Source organism: Anser anser (genome assembly GCF_964211835.1).
Source record: "Anser anser genome assembly, chromosome: 10".
Lineage (NCBI taxonomy): Eukaryota > Metazoa > Chordata > Aves > Anseriformes > Anatidae > Anser > Anser anser.
This window is the reverse complement of record NC_139730.1, coordinates 12713755-12728267: the sequence shown is the minus strand read 5'-3', so window position 1 is coordinate 12728267 and position 14513 is coordinate 12713755. Positions and strand designations below refer to the sequence as shown.

The 14513-nt window shown below is 44.6% G+C and overlaps 1 protein-coding gene across 4 annotated transcripts in view; it reads left to right on the top strand.

Annotated features, from left to right (window-relative positions):
• The window catches only part of NPTN (neuroplastin), a 51734-nt gene that overhangs the window by 36043 nt on the left and 1178 nt on the right, over nt 1-14513 (top strand). Inside the window, exons 4-7 of one of the 4 annotated variants that reach the window (XM_083850556.1) lie at nt 3053-3186; nt 4698-4971; nt 13648-13669; nt 14151-14224. In XM_083850556.1, coding sequence (XP_083706682.1) covers nt 3053-3186; nt 4698-4971; nt 13648-13669; nt 14151-14211 — 491 coding nt within the window. In that variant the 3' untranslated portion in view covers nt 14212-14224. The other 3 variants (XR_014588742.1, XR_014588743.1, XM_083850557.1) reach the window with 3 other exon arrangements.

Sequence of the window (14513 nt, the reverse complement as noted above, 5' to 3'; positions counted from 1 at the left end):
AGCGATGTGGGTTCTGCTGAGCACTGCTGTGTAAAAGCCAAGGTAAAATTTTAATCCTTAGGAACAAAACCTGCTTCATTCTGTGCTTTATATGTTACTGGCACTGGAGTAGAATGGTGTAAGAAAAACCTTGACTAGAAAAGCTTCGCAGGAAAATGTTGCTCTGTTGCTAAATCTGTGATTGAGGTCAGCTGCGGTGATATTTTAAATGTAGCTTGTACAGCAGAAGGCAATTAGCCAAACATTCTGATAGAAAAAGTACTGGAAATGTCTCAGCCATAGCTTGAAACTGGCTAGCATCAGATGCCCTGAAATATTAATATTCCCTGTAATGCTCCCCTCAGACTGTGTACAAAAATAGTCCCAGCCCTCAGAGAGCTGGAAATGGCTGCTGCATAACTGTGCCCAGCAAGGAACAGGCAGAGTGTGCTTGTGTCACTTATGCTCTCATTGGGATAACCTGGCAAAGATGTCCTCTTCTTCAATATAATTATCTCCTGGCTGTAGGAGAACGCTAGGTCACCCTGCAGCAGAAGTCACCATGTCCTAGAAAGCTTCCCCTTTCTTTCTCCTAGAAAAAGTGGGCCAGCTGCACGGCACAGACTTGCTGCGCCCTGTCCCCGCAAGGCTCTGCTTTCAGCCTCTTCCTGCTGGTGAAAACCCAGTGCTGACAGATGGAGGCTGTGTGGGGCTTCACTGTAAGCTGATGAATCCTATTTCTTCTTTCCCTAATGGGGAGTGCTTCACAATTGCTTTCGACAGCCCTTACGTGCCAGTTTTGGGACCATCGCTTTGCCTCCAAGTCTGTCCCATATGCTCCATGCTTGCAGGCCTTTCGCTGTCAGGGGCTTGGAGGTGAGCTCTGCGTATCGTCCTCGAGGACGCAGAAGCCCCAGGGAAGTCACTGGGCTCACCAAGCCCCTGCCTGACAGAGCCTCCCACGCCTAGCAAGGAGGAGATGACAGCTCTCGGTGGATCACAAAGTGAAATTCGCTTCTTAATGAAGAACTACCATCTTTTGGAGTAAAAATAACGCTCCTCTTTGAGGCTGTGGATGGCGTTTTGGAAGGTGCCTACTGATGCTAGTATCCTGAAGGTGTAATGCAGCACACCTAGCCCTGAAGCTGATTTATTTTCTGCTTGGAGACCTTTGACTTGAAAACTGTTTGGCATCATCTTGCAACTAGACAGCGTTTCTCTAGCTTCATCCATTCATGCTGCTTTGGTCACGTATATTGAGTATTGTTAGCAAAGACATTATTTGCCTCTGGGGATACTCAATTACTTCCTTCGGTGTTGTATCATCCTGCAAGGGAGAAGGGGATTTTCTCTTTACTGAAGAGTAGCTCCTTGCTGAGAAAATGCTTTAAAATTGGGAAGTGGACAGGATGATATGCTCACCGTATTAAAGTACTTTGAAATAGCATAACCTTCTTTAGGAGCTCCACCAGAGGTCCTGTACTTAGACTGGATTTCTGTAAGCAACTTCCAACAGGTGTGAGATTTTTGAAATTTGTTTGGATTTACAGAGGCATTTTGACAAAAGCCTGGGGTCATCAGCCTCTCCTGATGGTGTCTTTTCAGGTGAACACACAGATGCTGAGGAATGCCGTACCTTGTTTGAACAGCCAAGACTTTTCATGGTTCAGAAGCTTCGTTTAATGCAGCCCCTAACAGTGTTATCAATCACCTGCATTGCTGTCCTAAAAGAATCCTCCAGCGCTAAAGCATGGGATAACTTTTCCATTTCAAATGCCCTTGCATTTGAGATACGGCAATGCCTTTAGCACATAAACTTGTCAAACGTTTTCCCAGAGTTGTGATTTAATTTGGGGGAAGAGCAGGTTCAGGTGCTGCTGCTCTGTTGCACGAGATATTTTACTTGTTAGTTTGCTGTGACTTAAGCAAGATTTCATTTCTGCTCAATCTTCTGACTTGCAGTGGTAGATGAGCCATCAGGAAACCTCCCTGCTCCTGCCTGTAGGTTTTGCTAGCAGCAAAGGGAACTTCCCTTGCGTAGACCCTTGTGATAAATTGCAGCACCTAGGGGTCTTTTCCTGGAGCTCTCAGATTGGACTTTGACTGGATTAACAGATCAGCACCCAGCGATCACACAGCAGGCCACGTGTGACATAATTAGCAAGCTAGAAAGCGAATGGGCTTTAAAGGTGGTCACTGCAGCACCGAAGCCATCTGCTTAAGTGAAGGTTCAGCTCAGGCAGTCCATTGATCCAGCGTAATCTCTCGTGAGGCATTAGGCTGCGACAGGCTGCTGTGACACACAAAGGGAACGGCAGTGCCATTATTTATAGACAATTCAGAATTAAAACCCTCTGCTGTTATTTAGGGTGCTGATATTTATTCTGTATTTTGCTCAGGGCTGCCCAATTTACCTACAGCCCCCCTTAAAAATATATTTGCATACATGCTGGACGAAGCAGTTCTCTGTTGGAGGGATTTTAACTTTATCTGCATTACATATACCAGCTGTAGTGTCGCTGTAAGGTGTTAACAAGTGTGAAGTGTTCCAGGTCACGGTACATTTGCAGACCAAATCTACAATCTCGTTGCAAGGAATAATGGCTCGATGCAGCTTTTGGAGCTTTGCGTTAAGAACAGGATCAGCACGGAGCCCTGACACAATGGGCAGGTTGTAACCAGGGTCCCCGGCAGCTCTGCTTCAAAGCTGAAGGTACCCACAGAGCCACAGGGACCTCCTGAGCGGTGCAGGTGATGTTCCTCCTGTTCCTGCCCTGAGGAGCACCTGGGCCATCTCAGCTCTGTAGGTTTTTGGTCCAACATTGAGATTTCTCCCTTGCTCCACTGTTTTCCTGGCGACCCAAGCCTGAGTGATATGCTTGCAGATGTTCAGCTGAGATGCTGGTTGGAGAGAGGTGGGAATCGGTTTTCCTTTTTTAAGTTGGGCTCAATGTGGGAAAGGTGATAGCTTCTAGGGAACTTGTCGCTTATTTGCCGTGCAGATTCTCAAAGCTTAAAATAATTACCTCTCCACCGAGCAGCTTGTAAACACAGTTCCTGTTTTCTTTTGTAGCTATCCCTGACATCACTGGCCACAAGCGAAGTGAAAATAAAAACGAGGGGCAGGAGGCACTCATGTACTGCAAGTCCGTGGGCTACCCACATCCCGAATGGGTGTGGCGCAAGAAGGTCAATGGAGTATTTGAGGTAAGAAACTGGGGTATTAGGAATGTATAAATATCCCAAAACTCCCACTAAGGCAGGAAACGACCACCTTAGCTCAAGGGATGTGCTCTTTAGGGTGCCTTGTAACTTCTCAAAATGTGGTTCCATAAGTCTGAGATGTGGCTGAGCAAAGCTGACATTTTTCAGCAGCAGCAAATATAAAACTGTTGCACACCTGTGGTGTTGCTGAGCAAACAGTTGCTTTTTACATTGCTGCTGGACAAAGTTAGGAGTTGTCCAGAAAGATGGAATGTTGAGGGTATCTGCTACAAATTGCAAAACACAAGTTATGAAATGTACTTTAAAAACGCATTCAGTTGTAAACTACTTAAATTGTTTTTTGGTTTTACTGGTTGAGCTCACTCAATAGGAGGACTTGGCAGTGATATCTATTAGCATTTAAGTGCCCGTATTTTTTCCATGTGGCAACCCAACTGTTGAGCTAAAAATTTGATCAGCAATTGGAAGAGCAGAAGAGAAGCTGAAAGTTGCTAAATCCTTCAGCCTGCCTATTTTTACATCTGCCAGAGAAGCAGTAACTTGATTGATAGACGAAGAACAAATATTCAGCAAGTAATAGCGTAGGTTGTTTGCTCACTGTTAAGGGTGAGCTTAATTTTTCATGGGACAGTGATGTATGGGCAGCTTAGCCAGTGCTGTGAGTCATCAGAGTCCTGTGTGTTGCTCTGTCGACTTCTCCACAGGCTTTCTTTCTGGTGAAGTTGATAAATTCATCCAAGATTAGCTCTCCGGAAGATCAAACCTTTGTATTTTGTTCTGTCAGTTTTGCCCCTTTATGTTTCTTAAAATAAGTAATTCCGGAAATCTTTTTCCAAAATGTGGAAAGAATATGGGGCCTTAAATTCCAGATTCTGTAAATATTCCTGAAGTTCACAAACTTGGCAGTCTAAGAACAGTAGGTGTTTGCTTTAAAAACGTTACAAAGGCAAAATGTTAATAAGTCCACTGTATCTTAAATAATTAGACAATGCTACCTAATGCAGTGTAGAATAATCTTAACCTATACTGCTTTTTCTTTTTTTTGCTCTACATTGGAATCATTTTGTCCCCTGCTTGGGCAAGCACTCTCTAGTTCTCTTGTCTGGTTAGGTTAGTCTGTTTCATCTTGTTTTATAGAGGGGAATGGATTGTAATGGTTTCTCGTAAGGCACGAGGCTGAGAACACTGCAGCATACACGTACATCACAGCCGCTGGCATTTCATGGCTGCTACTGTTACAGCAGGAGAAGAATACAGCTTGTCAGTCAAGCTGACATGGTTTGTTTTTTTTTGTTTTGAAACAATTCACTTCAGGGAGGGATATAGAATGAACACTGGCAGTGGGCTCTGTTGTGTTAAAGAACTAACTGCTTTGTGAGAATCCATCAAATCTCTTCTACTTGCCATGACATAGAAATGAAAAGGAAAAGCCTCAGTGCCAGGACTTATTAAGCTCTATCTCTTCTCCTCTTCCACCTTTCTTCTTTCATCAGGACATCAACAACTCTTCCGGCAGATTCTTTATTTCAAATAAAGACAACTACACTGAGCTCAGCATCACAAACCTACAGATAAATGAGGATCCTGGCGAGTACCAGTGCAACGCAACCAACCAGATCGGCTCCATGTCCGTCACAACCATCCTCCGTGTCCGCAGCCACTTGGCTCCCCTCTGGCCCTTTTTGGGGATCTTGGCAGAAATTGTTATCCTTGTTGTCATCATAGTTGTTTATGAGAAAAGGAAGCGGCCGGATGAAGTCCCAGACGGTAAGTGTGCTCAAAGCCGCTTGTAAGAGGAGGAAAACATAAAAAGGCAAAGCAAACTTATGGAAGGAGAACAGAGGGGGTCTTTGTGGCAGGAAGGATCATCAGCGCAGCTCGTTCAGCTCTGAGCTCTTTGCCTTCTCGTCTGTTCACTCTCCAAATCCTAAAAACCCCAGTAAGCGGAGAGAGTCCGAGTGCTGTGCGAAGTCCTAACACTGCATTTCCCCAGGATCTTGGACTGTGGGATGGGAAGGCAATTTTTACAATATTTGGAATGTGTTTTGTCGCACGAGGTAGGCCTTGTGCCCCCGTCTTTTTCCTACTGTAGTAGTCCTGAAATCTTCCATGCCAGCCCACAGAGCATAGGGCAGCACAGGGGGAGAGCTGGAAACCTTTCAATCCCTGATGTCGCCCGGATTGGACACTGGGCAGGTTTTGGAAGAAAGCATTGCACTTAGAGGGATTGGGACCACAGAGATGCTTCAAAAATATCACGCTTTCAGGGAGGGTGGGAGGGGAGGTGGGAGGTAGGGCTCTTATTTTGGTGTGTAACTGAATTAGCAATGTATTTAAGGAATGCTCTGGAAACTCTCCTGTCCACTGAGTTGCATTTTCTAAAGATTAGGCTATTAGCTTTGATGGTAGCACTGATTAGTTACAGCTTTGTTGTGTACCAAACAGCTTAATTGTTTTATCTTTGAACTTCTTCTGCATATCTCCCTCTTTTAAAAATAGGGGAAGGGGCATTTTGAAGCTAAAATGAGTATTTGAAAGAAAAACATTGACAAACAGACCTGACGCTCGTGTGACACCTAGTTGCTTATTACTGTGTTTGTCAAGAAAACTTATTCAAGGAATCCTTGTGAGAAACAGCTGGTAATGCCATTTTGCCTGCTGTAGGAGCATGACGTGTCCAGATAATGGATCAAGTGCTGGGGAGTACATGGAGGGCAACACGCTGAGTCAGTGCGGGGAAGCACTGAATCACGGGGGCTTTCCTGGGTTGGACGAGCCCGCGAGCACAGTAGGTACCTCCCAAAGGCAGCTGTGTTGTAGCTTGTGCAGCACTGACTCGCCGTTGAGTTGCACAAGGACTCGGTAACAGCACAGCAAGATGTTTGCCTTTGGGATGGAAACGTAGGTGCTGAAACAGCAGTCTGCTTGTCGAGCTGGGGCGAAAATAACTTCACTGCTCCCGAGCTGGGTTTTAGCGAGTGGAAGAAGAAATCTTACGAAATAGGTAATCAATTTTAGTAGCTTGGCAGAGGCTTGGATCACCTCCACAGCAGATCGAAACTTTCTTAAATAGTGCATACCTAGAGGAAACTAGCTTTTGATCTTAACCACCTTGGTAGCGATTACTAACTGCTTACAGAGCATGCGTTGGGACCGTTCCTAGGTGTGTATCCACCAAACTTTATACTGTGTTGTGCATGTACTTCCGCCAACTAACAGCTTCACGGTTGCTGAAGGGGTTTCTACTGCCAGCAGTTTGTTCTGTAAGTGGCTCTCAACCAGCCCAGAAAACTTCAGATGTATTTGGAAGAATAATTTAATGTTTTCTCGTACTTCTCACATATTGCTATACCATTTTGGCCAGGGAGAATCTCACCTCTTTTCTTTTTTTTGGTGGCTCTTGGTAGTTCCCTGCATTTCCCAAGCTTTCTCTTGGTGAAGTTTCACAAGGACTGAAACAAGGTATCAGCAATTGTAATCAGATATGGAAATAGTTATTGCAAGCAGCATAAACTGGATTTAATCCAGTAGAAATTGGCTTGGACTTGACCAGATTGCAATGCGACAAGTGTGTTAGCACAATTGAGCACACACCAGAGGTGAAATGCACATCGGCGTTTGTTACGGGCTTGTTTCAAAGGCTGAAGTTTTCCTGGCTGGTCTGGCTGCTCTTCAGATGCCTGAGGAATTCCAGGCTCCTCATCTGTGGTGTAGGTGTCCAAGATGATGAGCCAAGTAACTGAGGTTACTGACTTTGCTTGCTCAGTTCGCTATTCTTCTAAAGGCAGCTAAGCTCAAGTCCTGGAGAGTGACGAAACTCTGAACCGTGTTTTCTCTGCCCATTTTCTTGGAGGACAAAATCCAATACTCAATATTGCAGTCAATATTTACGTATTAGGTTTGCCTAGATGAAGAGATGCAATCAGCATAAAATCTCAACTAAAAGGCCGACTTGAGTCCTGTATTTCCTTGGAGACTCTAGCGCTTTCTTTAACTGCATTTGGAGCTTTCTGTGGTACTGTGGTGGGAAACACCCTCTAAGCCGGGGCATTTTACAAATGCATATGTGAGAAATCTTTGATAAGCTGCTGATTTCCACACTTGAGCGTTTTACTTAGGTTATTCTTAATTCCATTGTTATTTTAAATACATTGTTATGAAATGCCAAAGTTAATGTTTGAACACAGTGGTGTGTTTATCTGGAATTGAAACTCAGTGTTTCCAAAATCGTACATCTGCCTCCGTGCTGCAGTGAGCTGTGGCAGGTAACACCAGCGAGCCCACAGTTGAGCCAGCAACTTAAGCAGTTGCCTATCAGAACATTCATTAGCTGTGAGTCTAAGCATCGTATTATTTAATATAAATATTATTTGGCATCTGCTGTGGTTTCTTTAGAGTCGGCCAGTCTCCTGAATTTTCTTACTGTTGGTTTTGATGCCTTAAACCTTCAGGACAAGGGTTGTGGTTACGCCAGCCTTTGTGCGAGGCTGCGCTGTTAGTGCCTCCTCCTCACTTACAGGGGCGAAAACTGGTAGCAGAGTAACCTCCCTGCTGCCCCTTCTTGCTGGGTTGTGCATTTTATCCTTGGACTACTCCAAACTTGTCCCTACTCCGAGATTCTTTAATAGCTCCCCACCATCACCCCTCTCGCCATTGCAACAGCGTAACTCTGGACTCATTGAATCTCCTTTGATCTGCAGAAGCAGCCAAAAAAAAAAAGACAGCCGTGTTTGAGGATGGATGGCCATTTTGTGTGTTCCTTTGGACCGCTGCCTAATGGATCGTTATCGTTCGGCTTGGCACATCCTCTTGCAGGCTGTCCACTCCTGCTGATAAGGTGTCTGCTGCCATAAACAGCCTAAATGTTGGGGTGCGAGCTCTGGCCCGTGGGGCGTTGGAGCTTCCCACCTTAGGAGGAGGAAGGGGGATGTCTCCTGTATCCAGCTGGCCTTTTTTCTCCCCGAGAATCCTCTGATGGGTTGGCTCGAGGTAGGTACCTTTTTGGTACAAAGTAGTGCCCCCAAAGACTTTGAATGGCTGATGCTGAACGGGACCCCCCACTTGCTAGTGGGGGATGTGACTGGAGAGAAACATTATCTCTGTCCTGGAAGACGTCTGGGATGCTTTCCAGAGCTCTTGGGAACTCTACCTGGCCAGCCAAAATAAAATCAATTGAATTAATTCCCTTTCCCTCTCTCATCTCCATGTCCCACAGGCTAAAATTACCTGTCGTAGCGTGGCAGCTACCGTTCCTCTCAGATGGGTAGTGAAAGATACCTGCTTGAATTCGGAGCAGTTCTTCTTGGCTTACTGTTCAGTAACACCGTGGAGTGAGGCCACTTAGGTGTCAGAGCCAGGTGGAAAGGGCTCTGTGTTGCAAAAGAGACTTTCCCAGTGCGTTTGTTGGCTGCACAAAATGTTACCGCCCGCTAGAAGCACTGCCAGCCAGAGGAGTGAGGACAATCCTTTAACTTTGGCATTTCCTGACTGCAGTTTTTTGCATGGACCTTGCTTTTTGTGTTTGGTTTAATTGCTTCTTCTGCCACAGAACAGGGCTGCTCGGTAGCTCCTTTGCTGATATTTCCTCCTTCACATAATTCAGATGTTTATTTTTTATTTTGTCCTGCTGCTGCATAGCAGGAGAAGGAACTTTTGCACCCGTGCAATCTGCATTTCCACCAGCGATGGTGTGGGGATGGCATTAGTGGGTGCCTGGGGCAGGATCTTGCTCCTCGTGCCTGCAGATTAGGGGCTTTCTCGTCCTGCTGGGAGGAGAGGGGGCTGCAGCAAGTATCGCCAACAGCCTGCAAGCCCCCTCGCTCTCAAATTATGTGCGGAAAGGAGGAAGGGAGGGGAGGCCGCGCTTGAATTTCTGCACCACAAAATGAGTTGTGGCTTGCTTTACACGTGGTAAAGCGATACAGTCGCATTCTGTTTCCAGAGAGCAGCTAGGTGTCATGAAACCAGAGTGGGTGAATAAGGTGCAGCTTCCCATGGCTTTTGGTGATGAAAGCTGCATGAACATGGCATGTCGAGGCCAGGGTTGCTGGCACTTCACTGCATGCACGGTCGGAAACTGTTCCAGCGGAGAACTGCTGATGCATTTTGCTCAGAACGCAAGTTGCTTGGACTTCCCTTGACAGTAAAAGGGAGCAAATAGCTTTTTCTTCCTCTGTGGTATAGCTTAAGCTGCTCATTTTTGATAGACGTAGTGATCAGCCATTCTGACCTTTATGTAGTCTATCAAACTATCAAAGATTCCTAAAGAAAGTGCTTTCTCCTGTTGTTGTTGGATCAAATTAGCACAGATGCTGTTTTAAAGGGTATGTTCCAGGGTAAGTAGAAAGTAAAAACTCCTTGGCTACATTCCCTCTTAGGAATGTAAACAGTTTTTACTTTAAAATCCATCCTGTACATACTCCTTAGCTCAAAGCCATGAGGTGACTGGGTTATGATACGTGCTTTTTCATTCTTCCCCTCTCATTTGTCAGCTTAATACAAAGCCTCTCCATAAATGTATTTCTGCTCCGGCTGTGCAGCAGCTCCATCCATATCCCCACATTCTTTCTAATACTCATTTTTTTTCTTGACTTCCCTGTTCCTGCTATTACTGTAAGTAATTTAAAGAACAAAATGTTTTCACTTAAAAGGTTTACCTTGTAACAAGTTAATTTTTGTTTTTTCCTATTACCCGCACCTTTCTCTCCCACGCTTAAAATTCACAATGGGGAGAAAACTGTCAGACAGGCACGCTGTGAGATTGTGTAGCTATAAACTATACCTAAACGCAAGCATCGTTGTATCGTAGCGGTAATGGAATAGCCTGGCTTCTGTGGGCCTTTGTACTAATTTGTTAGATGCTATTATAGGGTCAGAACTCCTTGAGTCTGATGTAAGTAATCTTGGCCAGAGAGTCGTCATTGCCTTATGCCTTCATTCCATTTCAGAGCAACTGCTTTGTCCTTACCGGTGGGTTTTGTGGAGCAAGGTGAGTGTCTCCACTCACCGCTCCCCCCCTCTGTTATTAATGAAGCGAAACAGAAGAGCGTTACTGCAAACCCTGTGTGCTGTGCTAGTAAATGCCGCCTCCAAATCGTTGTGCAACCTGAGTTGCCAGCGTGGGTCATAATGCCCATGTCCCTGCAAACAGCCACGAGGGAGAAAGCATAGGATGCTTGCTGGGGAGCCTCCTGCACCTTTCATGAGTTCACCGAAGAATTTATTGAGGTGTTTTTTTTTAACTTGGGCAAACACATCTGAATAATACTAATGTCCTTCTCAGAAGTTTTCAAACCACTGCTGAATTTTCTCTTCCCGGAAAGCACTGAAGCTAGTGTAAATGTCAGAAGTCCCCAGCAGTCTGCAGCAGTGGTAACAGACTGCTTCGCAAGCCATGGTGGTCGCACTGTAATGCCAGACCGGAGCAGCCACAGATGTTGGCTTTTCCTTTTAAGCATTTGGGCAGAACTTGCACATGGGTGTTCTGCTTGGGTGTGTGCTGTAATGATGCTTCTGTTCACTACAGGTGTGCAAAGCAGGCCTGAGTTTTGCTATCTGACAGAGTAAGCAGCACTGTAAAAGGGGAGCCCTCCACAAAATGTAGCCCCTTTTTCAGCCTGCTGTAGCCTGAGTTCTGTTCCCAGACACTTAATGCAAGTTGAAGCCACAGCAAACGTATTTGTCATCCCCGCAGAGTTTTAACGTCCAGAAATTTTGCCTAAGAAGATCATGCTTGGTGCGCAATGCACTAAAGAGAGGAGCGATTCTAAACTTCCAGTTCAGAAATCTGCAATTTCAGGGCAATGCTAAGCAGATAATCACTATACCTACCTTAACCGTGCATTATATAAACAACGATCTGTTGGAGTCTGCAGGCCCCCTCCGAATTAAAAAGCCAGCCCCTGGAAAATGAGGGGGTTAGGTCGGTCAATTATGAAATTACAGCTTCACCTGGCAGCGTTTCAGGAGCCCTGCAGGTGCGGAATGGAATGAAGCAGCATACTCAGAGGCTGGTTCTCTATGGCCATGCATTTTAAATACAGTTGCGATAGAAATCAGTTACTAGAGCAGGTCTTCTGGCATAAAGGTTTTAAGTTATATTGATATTTGTCGGTTACTATGACTTCTTTTTTTTCCCCCCTTCAATTGCATCATACCCTTAAAAAACGGTGGTAAGTGAGAGATCTGCATGCTTTGGAGTTTGTTTAATCTCCGCTTCAGTCTATACAATGCACAAGTCATAATGTTAACACTTTTTCTTAAAACTTCTTCATTCACGTTCACGACTAATTTGGATTTCAGTTTGCTGTTTTTAATCTTTATTTAATCTAATTTTGTACTTATTTTTTCTGTTGTTCTGTTGCCCCCTGATTTCGCTCAGGTTTTGGTCTTTGTCTGTACTGTACTGGGGATGCTTTTTCAGCAGAGAAAAGTCTGACTGGGGTAGTAACGCATAGAGAAATTTTCCTTGGTCACGTTTTGTCACCGTTTAGGTTATAGAAGGGGAAGGGGCGAGTGGTGGTGATCCACTGGTCTTAGGCCTTATGCATAATCACAAGTATCCTAATAGGCATTTTTGTTGGATCTTTGGCAGGGAAACTTTTGCTGGCAGCCTTTATAAATGTGAAGCTTTTTTTTTTTTTAAACACACGAAACTCCCTGTCTGAAATACACATCTGAATATTTTAACTGAGGAGGAACAATGGTTATTCGGTAGCGAGAGAGAGCTTGTATCTTAATGGTGCAGTTTGCTATTTCTGAAGTTCAGCAGAACAAACTCTCAAAGCTGTCTGATGCTTGTAGAAAGCTGAGATAACCAAGTGGTAACGCCGAACGGCGTCGGTAGTGCTACTGGCTGGGGCTGGGGGGGCGCAGGGCTTGCTGTCTGTCCCAGGCTCTTCCCACTGAGTGCGCAGAGTACGTAGCCTAGCCTGCTTTGCAATCTTTTGTGAGTCAAAAGATTATCGTGGAGGGAGGCTCTAGATTTACTCTACTGTGCTTTGTGTTTCAGTACCTGATGTGTCTCTGTATATCTCCACTGTATATACAACAGCACATTGATGTCTGGTTGTCCTTACTAGTCCTAGTTCTCTCTGTATCTTGTCCGATAGTGTACTGTTGCTGGTAATGGACTTCTGTGGACACTGGTGTGTCGCTAGTATGTTATTTTTGGCTGTAAAGCTCTCGGTTTGTGGTTAGTTCTTTATTTTTTTGAAATATTTTTTTGTTCCGGTCACTGTCTGTGCTAGCGGTGGCTTTGCCTCTCCGTTGCCTTGAAGGTACAGGTGGAGTAATGTCACGTTTGACAGACATTACTCCTAGCGTGTGCTCATGCAGATGCCCACACTGTTCAGACTGTAATTTCCATAACTGCTTCATGTGCACCAAGCCCCCTTGTGGAATCCTGCTGAGAGTTTCTTGAAGGCTTCAGTGAAAAATCCCTCCCGCACGAGGGGGAGCAGCAACTGTGGAGTGCTCAAAACAGCAGGTCATGAATTGGTCCCCCAAAATACTTCTACGGGAGCATTAACGTAACTTTCTGGATTGGTTTTTGTACTGCTGCTTAAATGCACTTCCATCTTCCGTACTGCAGCTCGGGGGAAAAATAAGGCCTTTTTTAAATTCAAAAAGTATTCAATTGGCCATGAAAGAGCCCGTATGAAACACTACTCGTTGGCAATTTTTTTCCAATTCTTAAAAGAGAATGTTTTCCCTGGCCTCTCGCCAGGAGACAAGGGCAAAACAATGCTGTCAGTCTTCTGTAGTTGAAGTCTGTTGTGTCTGGAGGTGTTGCGACACTGGAATTTTTCCTGGTGCTTTGAGTCCTGTGCTCTATTGGATGCATGCACAAAGCCTGCTGCTATCCCAGGTCTACACCTGGGTACTTGAATCAAGTATTGAACCTTCAATCTCCTCCTAACCTGGTCTCCTATAATTAGATCTTGAGAAAAATGAGAAATGAAAAGGCTGTGTAGTCCGTGGCAGAAGATGAGCATATGGCATATACACCCTGTTGTGTATATACCAATAACTACCCACCCACAGTTGAAGGATGGCTTAAAAATCAATCCAAGAAAACAAACAGCAGGATTTTACAACTGAAATGTTGGTTTGTCTTCTCATCTATTTTTATAAGATTGAACCACTGGAACTTGGGGACAAGATGAATCTGACCATATTGCAACAATCTGTCCGCTACAGTTGCAGTTCTTCATGACAAGCATTCAAAGTGTTAACTAAAACCATTGAAGCAACATACCTGCCATTAAAACTTGAATCCAGAAAATAACTCCATGAATCTTTGCACTACCAAGTGGAATGGCCTTTAATGCTGTAGATAGATCGGTTTGCTGTTTGTAGTTGGGCTAGCGTCGGTACAAAGACTGACTCTCTTTTCTTTCCTTCTCTTGTCTTCCCTGGATTGCACCTGAATTCTTGCTGCAGATGATGAACCAGCTGGGCCAATGTAAGTGCACCTTAAGAAAAAAAATATTGCTGAGGTTACTTTGGGGGCTTACGGGAGTTTGCAGTGCTATGTTATGCGTGCCATTACTAGCTGTGACATGAAAGCTCTAATAAAGATCAGCATACCCTGTGTTATATGGCAAAGTAAAAGCAGGCAAAATCCTCACTCTTCGAAGCCTCTGAGTTGATCTCTGGCTTTTTTGGCCAAGGGATTAAAAAGTCTGTTGGGGGAAGAGGCACAAAAAAGCCCCTGCTCCCAAATGGGGCTTGGACCACTGATGCTTGGGAATGGTACCTGCTTGGTTTGTTGTTTGATAGCAGTGAAGTAATGAAAATCGAAATCTGCCAGATCCTTGCTTGATAAACAAATTTTTTCAAATGAGTTAACATGTCATTCTTCCTTCAGCCTATTTAATTTGGTATGTAAAAAGAAAATTTTCCTACACTGGAAATTTAGTGCTTTTTTTAATTTCTTTCCCCAGGAAAACCAATTCTACAAACAATCATAAAGATAAAAACTTACGCCAGAGAAACACAAATTAAAAATGCTTATCATGTAAGTATGACTTGCACACATCTCAGAAACGGTCAGACTAAAGCCCTCCTTTTTCTCCCACGGTTTGCGTATGTAAACCTAACTCATTCTGTGTGTTAAAGCTACCAGCTGCTCAGAGTATGGCACTAGCCTTCCTGTCACGCTTCGAAGAGCACTGGGGGTTATCGAAAGAATTTTTTCATAAAATGTGTAGGTAGTTTAATGATTCATAGCGCTCAAACTCTACATAACCGCTACTATCACTAATAAAAACAGCCCTCCTTATTTCATCTTAAAGCCTGGAAGCTAA